At 39.9% G+C, this 18,680-nt stretch overlaps 1 protein-coding gene across 2 annotated transcripts; it reads left to right on the top strand.

Annotated features, from left to right (window-relative positions):
* Positions 1-9,734: 9,734 nt before the first annotated feature.
* cdkn1a (cyclin dependent kinase inhibitor 1A) lies at positions 9,735-17,871 on the top strand. 2 transcript variants are annotated; one of them, XM_062053639.1, is made up of 3 exons: positions 9,735-9,892; positions 15,414-15,849; positions 15,971-17,871. In XM_062053639.1, the coding sequence occupies exons 1-3, from the start codon at positions 9,884-9,886 to the stop codon at positions 16,024-16,026; spliced, it is 501 nt and encodes a 166-aa protein (XP_061909623.1). In that variant the 5' UTR covers positions 9,735-9,883; the 3' UTR covers positions 16,027-17,871. The 2 variants fall into 2 exon arrangements, with proteins under 2 accessions (XP_061909623.1, XP_061909613.1); XM_062053629.1 differs by lacking the exon at positions 9,735-9,892 and adding an exon at positions 14,109-14,244.
* Positions 17,872-18,680: the final 809 nt, after the last annotated feature.

The raw sequence follows: 18,680 nt of genomic DNA, 5'->3' as shown, positions 1-18,680 counted from the left end.
ATCATTTTGGTTGTGCTTACCGACCTTGAAGCTATTTTATTTGGTACGTGGTCAAATGATAAGTGTGACCAGTAGATGGCAGTCAAACATAAGAGATATGTGTAGACTGCAATATTTAAGTTAAAGTACCAATGATTGTCACACACACACACTAGGTGTGGTGAAATGTGTCCTCTGCATTTGACCCATCCACTTGTTCAGTGAGGGGAGCAGTAGCGGTGGCCGCGCCCGGGAATCATTTTGGTGATTTAACCCCCAATTCCAACCCTTGATGCTGAGTCCCAAGCAGGGAGGTAACAGGTCCCATTTTTTTAATAGTCTTTGTCTTTGGTATGACACGGCCAGGGTTTGAACTCATGACCTACCGATCTCAGGGCGGACACTCTAACCACAAGGCCACTGAGCAGGTCAACTCAAGTAAACAACACCAAAATTGTATAAGTTCCATTGAAAATATAGAACATTACACACGGCGCTGAAAAATCAATGAAAATGTTTTAGTACTTTGGTAAGCTATGAAGCCGCACCGCTTGATGGATTGTACTGTGCTTCATCATACGAGTATTATTATGGTGTGTATAAGGTAAGACATTATCTGGCGTTTTGTTTCGCAACATTATGCAAAAGGAACTTTTCTTACCTTCTGGTACCTGCTGATCTGTAGAAGTCCTGAAAATTTGCCCGCGTTCGCCTTTGTAGTCCGTGGCGACATCGTGGTCGATAAGCTTCTTCTTTTTCTCTATCTACTTATGGGACATTCATCCTCCGCTGTTGCCATTTCTAATATAAAGTAGCGTGAAGTTCTTACTTATATCTGTCAGTTAACTCGCCATGAAAGCGCTAAAACATACCGGTATATTGAGTTTACATTATTCACCCAAGGAACTTTAGTTATTAGAGTTCCGGTCGGACGTTTTTTTCACGGGACACATTTGTGTTGTTGTTGCATTAGTGAGCCACGGATGAGGAGATGCTGCTCCGTTATTGATTGAAGTAAAGTCTGAATGTCATTAAAGGCCTACTGAAATGAATTTTTTTTTATTTGAACGGGGATAGCAGATCCATTCTATGTGTCATACTTGATCATTTTGCGATATTGCCATATTTTTGCTGAAAGGATTTAGTAGAGAACATCGACGATAAAGTTGCAACTTTTGCTCGCTGATAAAAAAAGCCTTGCCTGTACCGGAAGTAGCGTGACGTCACCGGAGGAAAGACTTCTCACAATTCCCCATTGTTTACAATGGAGCGAGAGAGATTCGGACCGAGAAAGCGACGATTACCCCATTAATTTGAGCGAGGATGAAAGATTCGTGGATGAGGTACGTTAGAGTGAAGAACTAAAATGCAGTGCAAGACATATCTTTTTTCGCTCTGACCGTAACTTAGGTACAAGCTGGCTCATTGGATTCCACACTTTCTCCTTTTTCTATTGTGGATCACGGATTTGTATTTTAAACCACCTCGGATACTATATCCTCTTGAAAATGAGAGTTGAGAACGTGAAATGGACATTCACAGTGACTTTTATCTCCACGACAATACATCGGCGAAACACTTTAGCTACGAGCTAACATGATTGCATCATGCTTAACTGCATATAGAAACAAAGGAAATAAACCCCTGACTGGAAGGATAGATAGAAAATCAACAATACTATTAAACCATGGACAGGTAACTACACGGTTAATGCTTTCCAGGCTGGCGAAGGTTAACAATGCTGTTGCTAACGACGCCATTGAAGCTAACTTAGCAACCGGACCTCACAGAGCTACGCTAAAAACATTAGCTCTCCACCTACGCCAGCCAGCCCTCATCTGCTCATCAACACCCGTGCTCACCAGCGTTCCAGCGATCGACGGTGCGACGAAGGACTTCACCCGATCACAGATGCGGTTGGCGGCCCGGAGACGGAGGAAGTTAAGGTGAGTTCGGCGGCTAGCGCGTCTGCTATCCATCTCTGTCTTCCTGGTTGTGTTGCTGTAGTCCGCCGCTAATACACCGATCCCACCTACAACTTTCTTATTTGCAGTCTCCATTGTTCATTAAACAAATTGCAAAAGATTCACCAACACGGATGTCCAGAATACTGTGGAATTTTGAGATGAAAACAGAGTTTTTGTATAGGATTCAATGGGTCCGTATACTTCCGTACCAACCCTTGACGTCACGCGCATACGTCAGCATAAAAAAACGTTTTCAACCGGAAGTGTGGCGGTAGTAGTGGGTTTCAGTAGGCCTTTGAAGGCCTACTGAAACCCACTACTACCGACCACGCAGTCTGATAGTTTATATATCAATGATGAAATCTTAACATTGCAACACATGCCAATACGGCCGGGTTAACTTATAAAGTGCAATTTTAAATTTCCCCGCAAACTTCCGGCTGAAAACGTTTCGATATGATGACGTTTGCGCGTGACGTCAATGGTTGAACCGGAAGTATTGGTACACCATTGTATCCAATACAAAAAAGCTCTGTTTTCATCGCAAAATTCCACAGTATTCTGGACATCTGTGTTGGTGAATCTTTTGCAATTTGTTTAATGAACAATGAAGACTGCAAAGAAGAAAGCTGTAGGTGGGATCGGTGTATTAGCGGCCGGCTGCAGCAACACAACCAGGAGGACTTTGAGTTGGATAGCAGACGCGCTATCCAACGCTAGCCGCCGACCGCATCGATGATCGGGTGAAGTCCTTCGTCGCGCCGTCGATCGCTGGAACGCAGGTGAGCACGGGTGTTGATGAGCAGATGAGGGCTGGCGTAGGTGGAGAGCTAAGGTTTTTATCATAGCTCTGACGAGGTCCCGTAGCTAAGTTAGCTTCAATGGCGGCGCTAGCAACAGCATTGCTAGGCTTCGACAGGCGGCACAGCATTAACCGTGTAGTTACAGGTCCAGTGTTTGGTTCGGTGTCTCCTGATAGTAGTATTGTTGATCTTCAGTCCATCTTTCCAGTCAGGGGCTTATTTATTTTGTTTCTATCTGCATTTAAGCACGATGCTATCACGTTAGCTCCACAGCTAAAGTGCTTCACCGATGTATTGTCGTGGAGATAAAAGTCTCTGTGAATGTCCATTTCGCGTTCTCAACTCTCATTTTCAAAAGGATATAGTATCCGAGGTGGTTTAAAATACAAATCCGTGATCCACAATAGAAAAAGGAGAAAGTGTGGAATCCAATGAACCCTTGTACCTAAGTTACGGTCAGAGCGAAAAAAGATACGTCCTGCACTGCACTCTAGTCCTTCACTCTCACGTACCTCATCCACGAATCTTTCATCCTCGCTCAAATTAATGGGGTAATCGTCGCTTTCTCGGTCCGAATCGCTCTCGCTGCATTGTAAACAATGGGGAAATGTGAGGAGCCTTTCAACCTGCGACGTCACGCTACTTCCGGTACAGGCAAGGCTTTTTTTTATCAGCGACCAAAAGTTGAGAACTTTATCGTGGATGTTCTCTACTAAATCTGGCAATATCGCGAAATGATCAAGTATGACACATACAATGGATCTGCTATCCCCGTTTAAATTTTAAAAATTCATTTCAGTAGGCCTTTAAAATAGTTAGCTCCATCTTTTGACACTTCTTCCACTCCCGTCCTTGCACGCTACACCGCTACAACAAAGATGACGGGGAGAAGACGCTGTCGAAGGTGAGCCACGTAAATAAGACCGCCCACAAAACGAAACTCTAACGGCACAAACGAATGGCAGTGTTATTTTAATAATTGCAATGATATGGTCAGTTACAACTATTTCGGACATAAATGATCTTTTCCACACAATATTAATCTGTCATAGCTGTAATTAATAAGGTAGACAAAATATAAAGATTATTTGTACAGTATAGACCCCTGCTTTTTGCAAATGGTAAATAAATGCACTGCATAAAAATCTCCAAAAAAAGCCTGTTGTTTATACTGTAAACAAGTGGTGTCCATAGTGCGGCTCGTTTCTTAATGGCCAACGGTGAATTTTAGGGATAAAATCCAACCAAAAGGAAAAAAATGCACAATGTAAAGAGGAAAACATGTCATGTTAATGAATGTCTTTAAACACTGTACAGTGGTCCCTCAACTTGAAGACTATTTTTGAGATAAGAGCAGTCTCTCAGCTAAATGTTGCTTTAAGTTGAGGTCCAAGCATCCCTGCGAACAGTGAACCATGTGTGATCCATAGGGATGATACTCGAAACCGGTTTTCCCGGTTGTTTGATAAGAAAAGAACCGAGTCCTCGGACTCGAATCCCTTTTTGAGAACCGGTACCCGTTATCGAGACCACTATAGTAAAGGAAAAGAGTTGATTCTTTATTCGAATCCCGTCCCGACCAGAAATAATAACTTTACTGAGATTTTAGCAGGGTAAAACACATGACGAACACTTTTACGACCAACCGGAAACATAGCAACGCACCTCCTTTACGGCAGCTGTCGCAACGTTCTTAAAACAACCGCAGCACATACATATATATACACAACATATCTCCCTTTTTTAACTTTTGTTTTTCTTTCCTTGTAAACAAAACAAAATCACACTGTAGATGTGTTGTCTGTCTAATTATAAATAATGCAGACGAGGCGTGTTGGCTGAGTTCTTGACGTTTACTTTCACAGCGTGGCAACATGCAACACTTTTCGGGGCTACCGCGCATGCTCGTAACTCCCGTTGCATGCTGGGTAGTGTAGTTGTTATATTCTCTAGCTCATAACATTTTTCCCCCATAAAGAAATAATGTTAACTCAATAAAGTGTATTTCTTTTTTTAGCTTTAACTTTTCATTTATTAGCATTGTAACCACATTTGCAAAGAACTTTTCATTATTTTCAGTTTTGTGCCCAAGGGACTGATTTTATTTAACACTATATTATTATTTATACACCTATAGTGATCACAGAGACAGGTTGTTTATGTGTTACTGTATATATTTGTTTCTCTGAAAAATCCCACTTAATATACTTTGGGTAACAACAGTCAATATTTATTTTTTTTATTTTATTTTTTTAGGTGGGTAACAGTCAATATTTATTTATTTATTAGATTTTATTTTTTTATTATATAATAAAAGTGAGCTTTTGTTAAACCAAATATTGTGTGTTTTTTTCTATATACAACAACCTATCTGGACTCGATAAGAGAATCGATAAGGAATCGGTTCGATAAGAGGATTCGATAATAGGCTCGAACTCGATAATTCCTTATCAAACATCATCCCTAGTGATCCAACTAAAGAATCTTGCGCAACCGACATAACTTAGTTTTTTCAGCCATGGTTAGGAAGAAAGTGAGAGTGAATGACAGTGCTGAGAAGAAGTGGATGATATTCATTGAATAAATAAATGTTTCCCTATTGTTTGTGTTTTTACCTTTTTGGTCAAACCCCTTTGGGACTGCGCAACGAAGGTTGGCACTTTTGTTACTTTAACGCTACTTATACTTTTTTGGGGACTTTTTGAAACTGCTTCCCAGGAGCCTTTTAGCCGTGGCTCAATTGTTTGGGGTCTAAACAGCCATAAGACCTCACAACACATTTATGTGATTACTGATTCCTTTGATGATTTTCATTGTGTGCTATATGGATGTTGGTGTTTTTTTGTTGTAATCGTATCTCACATCTATACATATTAGTGAGCAATTTTTAGTATTCATTACTATTTGTTTGTTTTTCATTATGCTTTACTTCTGTTACTGTATGTAAAAACCTGCACTGCAACAACGTAATCCCCCCATTGTGCGATAAATACAAGTGTATCCTGTCCTATCCTAACACCAGTCAAGAATAATAAAGTAATATCTAAACAGTAGACATTTATCTATGAAAATATGGAAAAGCTGCTGATGGTGTGTTTGATAAAGAAGCAGCTCGAACAGACCTGGGCAAAATACGGCCCGCGGGCCACATGCGGCCCGTTAAGATTTTCAATCCGGCCCGCCGGATATTCTACATAATTTTTTTAGACCTTTAACATCAAAACTGTAGCCGCGATTATGATGTGCAGTGCTGTTTTTAGATGACAGTAAGTCTTGAACTATAGAAAGTATTTCAATGGTCAAAATCTGCGCTTTTGGATGTCATACAAGTTATTACGGTAATCTACGTCACAGCAGCTCAGATGAGGAACAAAGCAGAGTGGGCGGGGTTTGTTTTCAACCGCACAGCCAACCCAAACGCATGTGTCAGGAACAGATGCGGAAACACATTTTTACGTGATAATATATCATATTGTAGGTGTATATTACACTTTGCATTCATATTTTGCTGGGGTTTTTTTACATTTTTGAGAAGTAAAAGAGGAGCGACGTTCATTTGTTAATATTTTATTGTTCACAGTAAATCCCACTTTCTTTATTTTAATGTACATTTTGGGTGTCCCATTCAGTAAAAAACTGTAAAATTCCATTCCGTTTTTTCGAGGTGGTGTGCCATAATTTTTTAGAATTCCATCAGACATTGTGACTTTTGGTATTAGTGTTTCTGAAAAAAAGGGACCCAAACACACATACTGTACAGCAGGTTTTTACAGCTAAATGCGTATATATACATGATATATATATATACATGATATATATATACATATATATATATATATATATATATATATATATATATATATATATATATATATATATATATATATACATACACACACACATACATACATACACACACACATACATACATATTGGCCCCCCAGACACATTTTTCTCTCAATCAATGATACTCCTTGTTGTTTGAAGATAAATGTAAAATAGAGTTGGCAGTAAACTATTTTAATCAAGGTAAATCACATGAAATATTCACAACTAATTGTATTATACGCTGTAACAATAGGCAGCACGGTGGCAGAGGGGTGAGTGCATCTGCCTCACAATACGAAGGTCCTGAGTAGTCCTGAGTTCAATCCCGGGCTCGGGATCTTTCTGTGTGGAGTTTGCATGTTGTCCCCGTGACTGCGTGGGTTCCCTCCGGGTACTCCGGCTTCCTCCCACCTCCAAAGACATGCACCTGGGGATAGGTTGATTGGCAACACTAAATTGGCCCTAGTCTGTGAATGTGAGTGTGAATGTTGTCTGTCTATCTGTGTTGGCCCTGCGATGAGGTGGCGACTTGTCCCGAGTGTACCCCGCCTACCGCCCGAATGCAGCTGAGATAGGCTCCAGCGACCCCCCCGCGACCCCACAAGGGACAAGCGGTAGAAAATGGATGGATGGATGGGCTGTAACAATAGTTATTAGTCTCAACCCGGGTGACCGAATGCTCATGCTAACCAGCTAAAGCTGATGTGCTTATTTTATCGCCGTGAGATAAACACTGATGTTTATTATTCATATATTGTTATTTACAGCTGAAATGGATCGTAAGGATTCGACCAAGCCTCGTGAATTTATCATTTACTAAGGGGGCGACTTCCTGACTTTTGCACACTGTGGACAAAAGCCTCGCTGGCTGTGGAAGCAAACTACACAAGTCTACAGGGAGCTATAGTTCCAGGAATGAAAGCTTCCAGGGACTCAAAGTTTCTGAACTTTTTGTGGAAAGGAGCCTGAAGTAGGCAACTGTGCTGACTGTGTCATCCTACACTTCATTCTTAACAATGACTCCTCATACTTTTACTGTTGTAGATTGCAGTCTCATGTGAGACAAGCAGGTAAACAAGATGCAGTTCATCACACTCACACACACACACACACACACACACGTATTTGTTAACTTCTTGCGACCTCCGAAAAATGCCTTCCTCTTTAGGACCACCCTTTGTAGATATATAAAGATTTGTATTTACAACATTAATAATATATACATACTATGCAAATATTATAAAGCTTGTTGTGAAAAATGAGTTGGAATTTCACAAGAAAAGGGTGACAATTTCACAAGAAAAACTAAACATTTTGGCAGTCTTATAATAAAGGTTGTAATTTTACTCAGCGCAAGTCAAAATTTTACAAGAAAAACTGAACATTCGTGCAATATTATGACAAAAGTTGGAATTTTACTCAATAACAGTTGCAATTTTACAAGAAAAGCTTAAAATGTTGGCAATTTTATGAAAAGAGTCGTGATTTTACTCGACAAAAGTCAATTTTATAAGAAAACTTTAAAGTTTTGGCAATATTATAATAATAATCGGAATTTTACCTGGCAAAATTATGACAAAAGTCATAATTTTACTCAAAAAATGTCACTATTTTACAAGAACAAAAAAAAATGGCAATATTGTGATAAGTCAGAATTTTATGTGACAAATGTCACCATTTTGCATTAAAAAGTTATAATTTTACATAAAAAAAGTAATAATCTTTACGAGAAACAGAAAGAATGAGAAATTGTTCCCAATTTTATAAGAAGTCTGTTTTTAGTTAATTTATATATTTTAGAATTTTTTATTTGTAATTGGTTTTTAATCTTCATTATTTACTTCGTTATTACAGTATGTCTCTATATACATATTTATTTTATTTTCTTATTAATTTTGGCCAAAGGGGGCACATTTCAATATCTTACACACATTTATTACATGTTGGCCAGAGGGAGAGCACTTCGAATTTTTACACACACTTGTTATTTCATATGTTGACCAGAGGGGGAGCACTTTTAAAACTGACACAGTCAATTTGAAAAAACCCTCCTTTTTAAGACCACCCAAATTTTGATAGATTTCACCACCAGAGGTGAAAATGAGATCTCTATTTTTTATTTGTTGTAATGTGCTTAAGGCCAATGACAAACGAGTCACAGACCACAAATGGCCCCTGTGCCGCACTTTGGGCAACCCAGCTGTAAAAGCCAACTGGCCACTATAGCCTAAGTACCGTAGTGTATTTGTCCATCCTATGGTCACATACGGGACGCGGGTTGTCTTACGTCAGCACCGGAAGTCGTAAAGTCAGCTGTTCACCTGGCGGGTTTTTTCAGGCATAAATAGGGAAATCCTTTAGCTGCCGTCTTGTTCTATCATATATTGCTGCCTTTGCACCTGTCAATGTTTACTTTTGTATGCAAATCAAATCAACTTTATTTATAGAGCACATTTAAAATTTACCACAGGGGTAGCCAACGTGCTGTACAATAGGCAGGTTAAAAGATAACACAAGAAAAACGAGCCAACGCAACACAAACAGAGCACGATAAAAAAAAACAAAAAAAAAACATAGAAACAGGTTCACAGCAGGTGCATTATGGGACACCATAGCAGGATGGAGATCACAGAGTGTTAAAGGCCATGGAATAAAAGTGTGTTTTTAAGAGTGATTTAAAAACAGGAAGAGAGGAGGCCTGCCTAACACTCAACGGTAAGTCGTTCCAGAGCTTGGGAGCAGTAGCAGCGGAAGCTCTGTCACCTCTAAGCTTCAGCCTTGTGTCTAGGGACCGTCAACACAAATCAAAGCACATCAAATAAACAAAAAAATCCTGACTTTGGAGCAATGTTCACGGACTCCAGTATTTGGCTCTCTATTAGATGCAATGGTTTTCCATATTGGGACCATGACTTCGGTCTTAACTTGTTCACCGGTCCTCATATGGAAGGTACTTTTCCTTGTTGATGTCTCAAGAAGGATAGAAATACAAGAACGCACACACACACACACACACACACACACACACACATACACACACACACACACACACACACACACACACACACACACACACACACACACACACACACACACACACACAAATGCCCCTCCTGTGCTGGCATTTCCTTTAGCCAAGTATGCCAAGTGTCACGTGTGCTCGCCCCGCCCCTTGACGAGACTCCTCGTATGGGAAACCTCACCCACATGAGCTCATAAAAGTCTTTACCCGAACCAGACGATAACCTCCTTTTTGGACCACGTTTCAAAGCCTACAAGAATCGCTTAGCCCGGAGTATATTGGACATGGAGAACGTAAGTAACGTCTTTTTAACCACATGAGCTAGTTCCTCATGTCACGCAGGGCCGGCCCGTGGCATAGGCCGTATAGGCAAATGCTAAGGGCGCCATCCATCAGGGGGTGCCACGCCAGTGCCACAAATGTTGGAGGAAAAAAAAAAAAGAAAAAAAAGTTGGTACTATTATTTCTAAATATATAAAATAATCCCACGTTAATTAAAATGCAAAGTAAAGCCTATTTAATAGAAATATTATTTGTTACAACATTACGCCCCCCCTCCCCCGGCACGGTGCGCCCCCTCCCTTCCCGTATCATGACTCTTTTTGGACGTCACCACATAAAAAAATCAACACAAGATGTCAAAACGGCCAAAACTGTCAGGTGCCCAGGGGAGAAAAGAAGGGGAGAAACGATAAAAAGACAGAGGTAGCAGGTAGGTAACGTTTGCCTACATTAAATTATTTGTCTGTTACAGAATGTGATAGTAACCTGTCTTTTTAGCATTAAGCTAATGTTACATGATTCGGCAATTGCTAATCAATAAATAGCTAGTTCTGTTTTAACGTCGGGTTAATATTGTGGAGGGGGCTAAATTGTTATGGAAAATAATAATGTAACGTTAGGTAATTACAGTACTCCCTGGTGTACAGTAATTTGTAAGTCATTCTAGTTAATGCAATATTAAAAAGCACAAATAGAGAACTCTGTAGGATCCCCTTTTTTTGTAATATAGTTGTTAAAGTCATACTGGTTTGATATCTTGTTTTGTGCAGTGCCTTATTTATATTGTATTTTTAATTTATTTTATGCAACTTGTTGACACGTTTTATTTTGTGTTTATGTATGTAAAAAATATTGTATTTCATGTATTCATTTTTTATATTCATTTATTTATCCATATTTTTTTTAATCTTGTTAACTATTCTGATTGTTAATTTGCTTTCTTTAAGTAAAAAAAAAAGGTCAAAGACAAAGCTATTCGGTTTCTTGTGAGTATATACACTTCACTGCCGAAGTGGGGGGGGGGGGGGGGGCACCTAAAATCTTGCCTAGGGCGCCAGATTGGTTAGGGCCGGGCCTGATGTTACGTTGTGGTCAAAATCTGCTTAGCTAGCTTAATGGCGTAAATATAAGTATTAGCTCGTTCCAAGAGGCAAGTGGGATAATATCCAGATTTTATGTATATTTGTAAAATAATGAATACTTAAGTGTTGTTTGTTGTCCACGGAGGTCCGTCGGGTTCGACTGACAGTGCTTGACTCGCCGACAAGGCGGATAGTAAGTGGGCGGGGTCTTCCCAGTCCAGCTCGTGCGTGACTCTGCAAACTCCCGCCACAGCCTTGAATGCTCCTCTCGGCACCGCCTACTCACTTGCACTACGTCATTTCCTCTTGAACGAACTGTGTAACAATAGTATTTTTTTATTTTGTTTATTGAACAACACACATACATTTATATTGCACACAAGTCAAGGCACTTTCAACATCAGCGAAACATGTCAAGGAAAGAAAACAAAAGCAAACACAGAATATTAAATAATAATAAATAATTTAAAAAAATATGGAGAGAACAAAAAAAACAGGGCTACCTAATTCACTTTAAATGTTTTTAACAAATATATCAATTTAAGGGCTTTTGTACTCTCCAAGATTTGATTGATAATTGTAAACCATTAAGCCTATTAGAAAATGTAGGCCTTACTTTCATAAATCTACATTTATGTAGAAAATGTTTTGCCTGGAGCACAATAATGTTGACAAACATTTCTATGTTACAGTCCTATATAAAAAATACCACATTTGATATATGTGTAACAATAGGGTTCACTGTTAAGATATGCGTTCCCCTCAACTCCCCCCAAAATGGATTTACTCGCTGGAAAAAAAAGACAATATAACATACATCCATAAACGTGGACGCATGTGAAAAAGTGCAATATATTTATCTGTACAGTAGTCTATTTATTTATTTATATATATTTATTTATTTTATATATATTTATTTATTTATGTATGCACCTTATTGCTTTTTTATCCTGCACTACCATGAGCTTATGTAACGAAATTTCGTTCTTATCTGTGCTGTAAAGTTCAAATTTGAATGACAATAAAAAGGAAGTCTAAGTCTAAGTCTAAGTCGAACTATTGTTTGTGTTGCAACAGGGACATTAGTCAGTGATGCACCGAAAATGGAGTAGAGCTTGTGATGTACTGTTGTGGACGTGTTTGCCAAAGTTGAACAAAAAAATTACAGCCCATCCATTCATCCATTTTCTACCGCTTGTCCCTTTTTGGGGGTGCTGGAGCCTAGTTTAGTCTAAATAATACATTATGTAGTCCATGTGTAATAGAGAACAGAATTTAACAAAATGTAAAAAAAAATAAAAAATGTTTTATAATAATAACTACCGAAGTGCGTGTGTGTGCTCGCGGAAAATCCAACAACCACGTTTAAGTGTGGAAATTACTTTAATATGAGATAAATATGAATAAACTGATTAATTCACAATTATCTGACTTGGTTGTCAGTTATACAGGCGTGGGTGACGAAGTTACAGTAGCATGACAAATGTCAAAAGTCGTTTTATTTTATTGACATTCCTTCTGCATAATTGGGCCAACATGACAACAAATACCACAAAGTGCTACAAACCTGTGAATGTATTAACATAATGCACTTTTTAAATGTGACACATATGTCTATCTGTGTTGGCCCTGTGATGAGGTGGCGACTTGTCCAGGGTGTACCTTCCGCCCGAATGCAGCTGCAATAGGCTCCCGCGACCCCAAAAAGGGAGAAGTATATGTATTAGAGCAGCGTTTTTCAACTTTTTTGAGCCAAGGCACATTTTTTTCATTTTAAAAATCCGGAGGCACACCACCAGCAGAAATCATTAAAAAATTAAACTTAGTAGTCGATATTGACAATAAAAAATTGTTCTTGCAATTGTTGGATATGACTTTAAACCATAACCAAGCATGCATCACTATAGCTCTTGTCTCAAAGTAGGTGTACTGTCACGACCTGTCACATCACGCCGTGACTTAATTTGAGTTCTTTGGTGTTTTCCTGTGTGTAGTGTTTTAGTTCTTGTCTTGCGCTCCTATTTTGGTGGCTTTTCCTGTTTTGTTGGTATTTTCCTGTAGCAGTTTCATGTCTTCCTTGAACGCTATTCCCCACACCTGCTTTGTTTTGGCAATCAAGATTATTTAAGTTGTGTGGACGCTATTCTTCTTTGTGGGGACATTGTTGATTGTCATTTTCATTTTGGATGTACTTTGTGGACGCCGTCTCTGCTCCACAAGCTGCAAGTTTTTGCTGTCGTCCAGCATTCTGTTTTGTTTACTTTGCAGCCAGTTCAGTTTTTAGTTTCGTTTTGCATAGCCTTCTCTAAGCTTCAATGCCTTTTCTTAGCGGCACTCACCTTTTGTTTATTTTTGGTTTAAGCATTAGATAGCTTTTGACCGCTGTCGTCTGCATATTGTGATTACGGCAAACCATGTTCCCGACATCTACATAGCAATTAGCTACCTGCTGCCACCTACTGATATGAAAGAGTATTACACGGTTACTCTGCCGAGCTCTAGACAGTATAGACACTCAACAACAGCACATTATTTGCGGATTATAATTACTGGTTTGCAAAAATTTTTTTTAACCCAATTAGGTGAAATTACATATTCTCCCACGGCACACCAGACTGTATTTTACGGCACAGTGGTTGAAAAACACAGTATTAGAGCCTGCCTGAGATAGTCTTGATAATGGGAATGCTACTTTTTTTTTTTTTAATAAACCTTTATTTATAATCTGCAACATTTACAAACAATTGCGAAATAATAATCAAAACAAGTACAAAAACAGTACAAAACAGCGCCAGGGGGTTGTAAACTCAATAAAGTAACTAAAATAGTATGCAAAATATAAATATGTAACAAAATGTAAAGCCATAGGCTATGGGAATCCTACCCAACCCTTCCTGGATGAATGTAATGACTCATAGTTTCCTTTGCTTCATGTAATCCTTTTCTATATGATGTGACCAGTTAAATAGTTGCACTTCTCTATTCTATTTATAACTGAAATGTCACGCCTGGTCTTCCCAGTGCGCCATTGCACACATTCATCTCAATAGGAACTCAGTAGTTGGTGTCAGAGTCCCCCTAGTGGCGATTCTTTCCTCCTGCAGTTTTTATCGAGGACATGTTCTTACATGTCTGAGGAGGCAATGTCTAGGCATATCCCGGCCACTGTCACGTGACAGTGAGTCATGGCTGCTCAGTACAAATACAGTCCCGGCAGCAGTAGCAAAAGTCAGAGGCTGTGGTGTGGTGTGGTGTGGTCGCTGAGGAAGACTAAAACAATGGTAAGACACTTTTATACTAACGGGCACAGATAGACTAATTATCTTGTATTCAATTGTAATTAATTGGACATATCATCTACTGTTTGTCAAGTTCCAGATATTTCACACTTTTCTTCAATAATATTTTGTCACTGTCACTAAAAGGCAAAATATTTATGTATATTATTAAATTCAAACACTATTTTTTATGTACAAGAAAAAAACTGTAATGTCTAATGTTTTTATCAAAACATATTTAGAATAAAATTCAAATTTAGATATGTAAAATGTTCATATCTCGTATATGTTCAGATTAGGTTGGAATTTGTTGTGCAATATTAAAATGAGGGTGTGGCATTGGACACATTGTTAATGGACTATGAGTAACATTTGTGATTGATCATCTGAATTGACGTATGGATGGCAGAAAATGCACATAGGAGTGTATTAATTAAAATTTGATAACTTATCAAAACATTTTTGACAACTTCGATGACTGTCTCGACAGCACCCCTGCTGGTTGCAGTCACGTACTGCACCCCGTTTAGCCTTACTTGCTCAACCAACTGTTTAAATTAAATACAATTAAATTACCACTGATAGTCACACACACTAGGTGTGGTGAAATTACTCTCTGCATTTGTTCCACTCCCTGGGAGGGGAGGCGACCAGTGAGCAGCAGCAGTGGCCACGCTCGGGAATCGTTTTGGTGATTTAACCCACAATTCCAACCCTAGATGCTGAGTGCCAAGTAGGGAGGTAATGGGTCCCATTTTTATAGTCTTTGGTATGACTCGGCCGGGGTTTTAACTCACGACCTACCGATCTCAGGGTGGGCACTCTAACCACTAGGCCACTGAGCAGGTTTTACCATGCCAACTTTATTTATAAAGCCCTTTAAAAACAACCACAGTTGAAAAATAATGAAGCAGTTAATAAATATATATATAAAAATGTGATAATATAATATATTAGTATATATTATATACTGTATATATAATATGTAAATATTACATATGTTATATTGCTACTATGGTACATTTTTAGTCTACTTTATACCTTTTTGTGCCCTTGTGTGCATTATCCTTTCCATCCTTTGTAACTGAACTACTGTGTGGAACAATTTCCCTTGAGGATCAATAAAGTTTGTCGAAGTCTAATAACCATGCACATGCTTTTGTTTCCTTTAGTGTCGAATGATGGTGAGTCAAAAGCTCATCCCAAAACGTCAGGGGAGCGGCACCGCACGACGGAACCTGTTCGGCCCGGTCAACCACAAGCAGTTGCACATGTTCTTCCGGACTGAAATGAGGAAAGACCTGGAGGAGGCGTCGCGGCGCTGGAGCTACGACTTCATTGCCGACAAGCCTCTTGAGAGCGGCCATTTCCACTGGGAGAGTGTCCCGGGCACCACGGTGCCGCGGCTTTTCAGGGCCGGTGTGATCGCTCAGACGAAAGGTCAAAGGGCGGCAGTTGGTCCCAAGAAAAGAAGAGCGGCGACGTCACCAAAGTGCGGGAAGGAGAACTTCCCTGAATACGCGTTGGAAAGATGTCCTCTGGACGTGGAGAAAACACCAGAGAAGAAGGAGAAAGTCCGGCTGAGGAGGAAACAAACTAACATTACAGGTCATTATTTCACTTTAATCCTGTGCTCTTTATTAAAACTATTTGACACAGCTAATTATTATAAAAAAACATACTGCTTTTAATTTGCCATCTAAATGTTTTCCTGGCGCTATCCCAACAGATTTCTATCAGGCAAAACGAAGAGTGGTTGGAACGCAGAGTAAATCTGTGGAGTGAATCCCATCAGTCCCTGAAGGAGTGCCAATATTCCATCACTCAGAAGGGACCTCAACACCTTGTCTTCACGGTTCTTTAGACAAACTTTATTGATCCACAAGGGAAATTGTTCAAAATTAGGATGCTTTTTTTTTGAAAGGGAGGAAGATTGAACGGGTGGTTTGGGTTTTTCAAGTTGGTAAGAAGTTGACATTTGATCTGGGGAGATTACCGTTAATCTCCTCAATGGTGGATTTATTCTCATTTGGATCAAGCGGGTGTCCAAGTGTCGACTGAATTATTCCATCTGTGCATTCCGCAACTCAGTGGTGGACAATACTTAGAATGAACAATAATAATACTTGAAACACCTCAGAGTTCATAACAGTCTTCCTCTATGAATGTCATCCATTGAGGATGCAAGGTCCTCTTGACAAACAGGAGTCCACTTTTTGTTGTTGGGGAATGAGTCATTTTAATGTTAACTCTCCATAAGCACTTCCTTTCCAAAGTATATTTACCTTTTACAGCTCAGGATATTTCTGTGTGGAGGTTGTATGTTCTCCCCGTGACTGCGTGGGTTCCCTCCGGGTACTCCGGCTTCCTTCCACCTCCAAAGACATGCACCTGGGGATAGTTGTGTGGTAACACTAAATTGGCCCTAGACATGCACCTGGGGATAGGTTGATTGGTAACACTAAATTGGCCCTAGACATGCACCTGGGGATAGGTTGATTGGCAACACTAAATTGGCCCTAGTGTGAGAGTGAGTGTGAATGTTGTCCGTCTATCTGTTGGCCCTGTGATGAAGTGGCGCCTTGTCCAGGGTGTACCCCGCCTTCCGCCCGAATGCAGCTGAGATAGGCTCCAGCACCCCCGTGACCCCGAATGGGACAAGCGGTAGAAAATGGATGGATGGATATCCACACGCACCACCAATTCATAGGAATAACACTTAGAAGAGTTCTAATGTGCTAAATTTAGATTAGACACGGGTGCCATCATGTCGTCTTCTGTCTTGTGCACTGTACGGATAACACAGTGTAACACATGTACACAAAGTGTGTGTATATATATATATATATGATATAGATATTAGTTTTATAGTATATAGTTTATCACTGCATTGTAAAGTAGCATTGATGAATAGTAAACCCATTGCAGTATTGCACATGCACACATCCAGCATTAGTGTTTGCACATGCAGTAATTTAAGCGCTTAATGGTGCCCCACCTGTAACAATCATGCAGTGCATCAGCCTTAATTGTGATCTGCCTCAAATGTTTGTCTCATCATGGATTCTATGTATGCTCCTGCTGCTGTAGCTGAGCAGAACATGTTCAACTCGGCGACTGAAACACTAATCATGACAAACTGATGTGCACAGCTGTTTTATGTGTAAAGCTACAAAATGAAAAATATATTTATTGTCCCATGCCTTGTTGATTTACTTTGTTATGAAATTAAAATAAATTGTCAGAATTTGATGTTTTTTTTGTCATTTCCTATCACAGTTTTAAATTGGGATTCCACAGTGTCTGCACCAAAATCAGCTTCACGACCAATGCCCCCCATTAAAAAAAAAATATATATATAAGCCAAGTTCCCACATCTGCAGTCCCCGCCAAGGTTTCTCATTGCGTCCAGTGGGTTGACTTTTTTCTTGCCCTGATGTGGGATCTGAGCCGAGGATGTCGTGGCTTGTGCAGCCCTTTGAGACATTTGTGATTAAGGGCTATATCAATAAACTTTGATTAATTGATCATCCAACACGTCCAGACATGTTCATATTTCAGACATCTTCTGACTAGGTTGGAATTGGTTTTGTATTAATACAAATAAGGGAGTGGCATTGGACAAATTGTTGATTGTGAGTTCTTTGTTTTGTCCTGTCTGAACTTTTTTGAAGCCTCTTTCTTTGCGCTGTCCTCAAATCTAAACATCAAACATGGATATGATCAGCTGGACTCTCGACGCAATTGACAAAGTCTTTTCGACAAGGAAAAGAGGTTCGAGGAGCCTGGCTGCCCTGATGGAACCATTGCTGCGGGGTACGTGAGAGACTCCTGGGATAAATGGAGAATCATGTGCCTCTCAGTCCTTTCCATCGAGGACGTGGAAGACATCTACCTATTTGGAACCGTGATCGCGGGGCACCTGCTGATTGGGCTGGGCATTGCTCTGGTGTATCGTCAAATTCGGAAGACGATGGCAGCCACTCAAGGAGCCCAACGGCTGTTCGTCGCAATAGAAGGATTGGGTCGGGCTGTGCGAACACAGACTGTGGCGATTTCTGATCTGAATCACAAAATGGATCTCATTATGGAGAAGCTTGCTGAGAAGGAGAATTCAATTGAATTTGAGAGAACCAGCACGGACACAGAGCAGGCAAGTCATTGTTTTGACTGCTCGAAGAAAACATCCTAATCTACGATTTGACTCCCTCGAATGGCCTTGACGCAGGAACAGGCTGTTCTGAAAAACTCCCCCGAGGACTCCTCAACGATGGACGCTTTTGACCTTCCTTTTTTTCAATAACATCTGGTGTCGAACTTTGAGTTCGGCCCCAGTCCACAAAAACATTTCAACATCTCACCCAAGTTAATTGGGCGTACATGCACGCACCCGCCCCTTCCCCAATCAACACCTTCACCACTGCTTAATTCTTCTTCGG

The sequence above is a fragment of the Entelurus aequoreus genome, linkage group LG01 (genome assembly GCF_033978785.1).
Source record: "Entelurus aequoreus isolate RoL-2023_Sb linkage group LG01, RoL_Eaeq_v1.1, whole genome shotgun sequence".
NCBI classification, from domain to species: Eukaryota; Metazoa; Chordata; class Actinopteri; order Syngnathiformes; family Syngnathidae; genus Entelurus; species Entelurus aequoreus.
Note: the sequence above shows the minus strand (reverse complement) of the source record. Positions and strands in the feature narration are given on the sequence as shown.

Bases quoted from the DNA above. Each gene is read 5' to 3' on its own strand.
- cdkn1a (XM_062053629.1), top strand. From the start codon at position 14,149: ATGGCTGCTCAGTACAAATACAGTCCCGGCAGCAGTAGCAAAAGTCAG. The intron at 14,245-15,413 runs GTAAGACACTTT...TGTTTCCTTTAG, and splicing joins TGAGGAAGACTAAAACAATG to TGTCGAATGATGGTGAGTCA. The intron at 15,850-15,970 runs GTCATTATTTCA...CTATCCCAACAG, and splicing joins GAAACAAACTAACATTACAG to ATTTCTATCAGGCAAAACGA.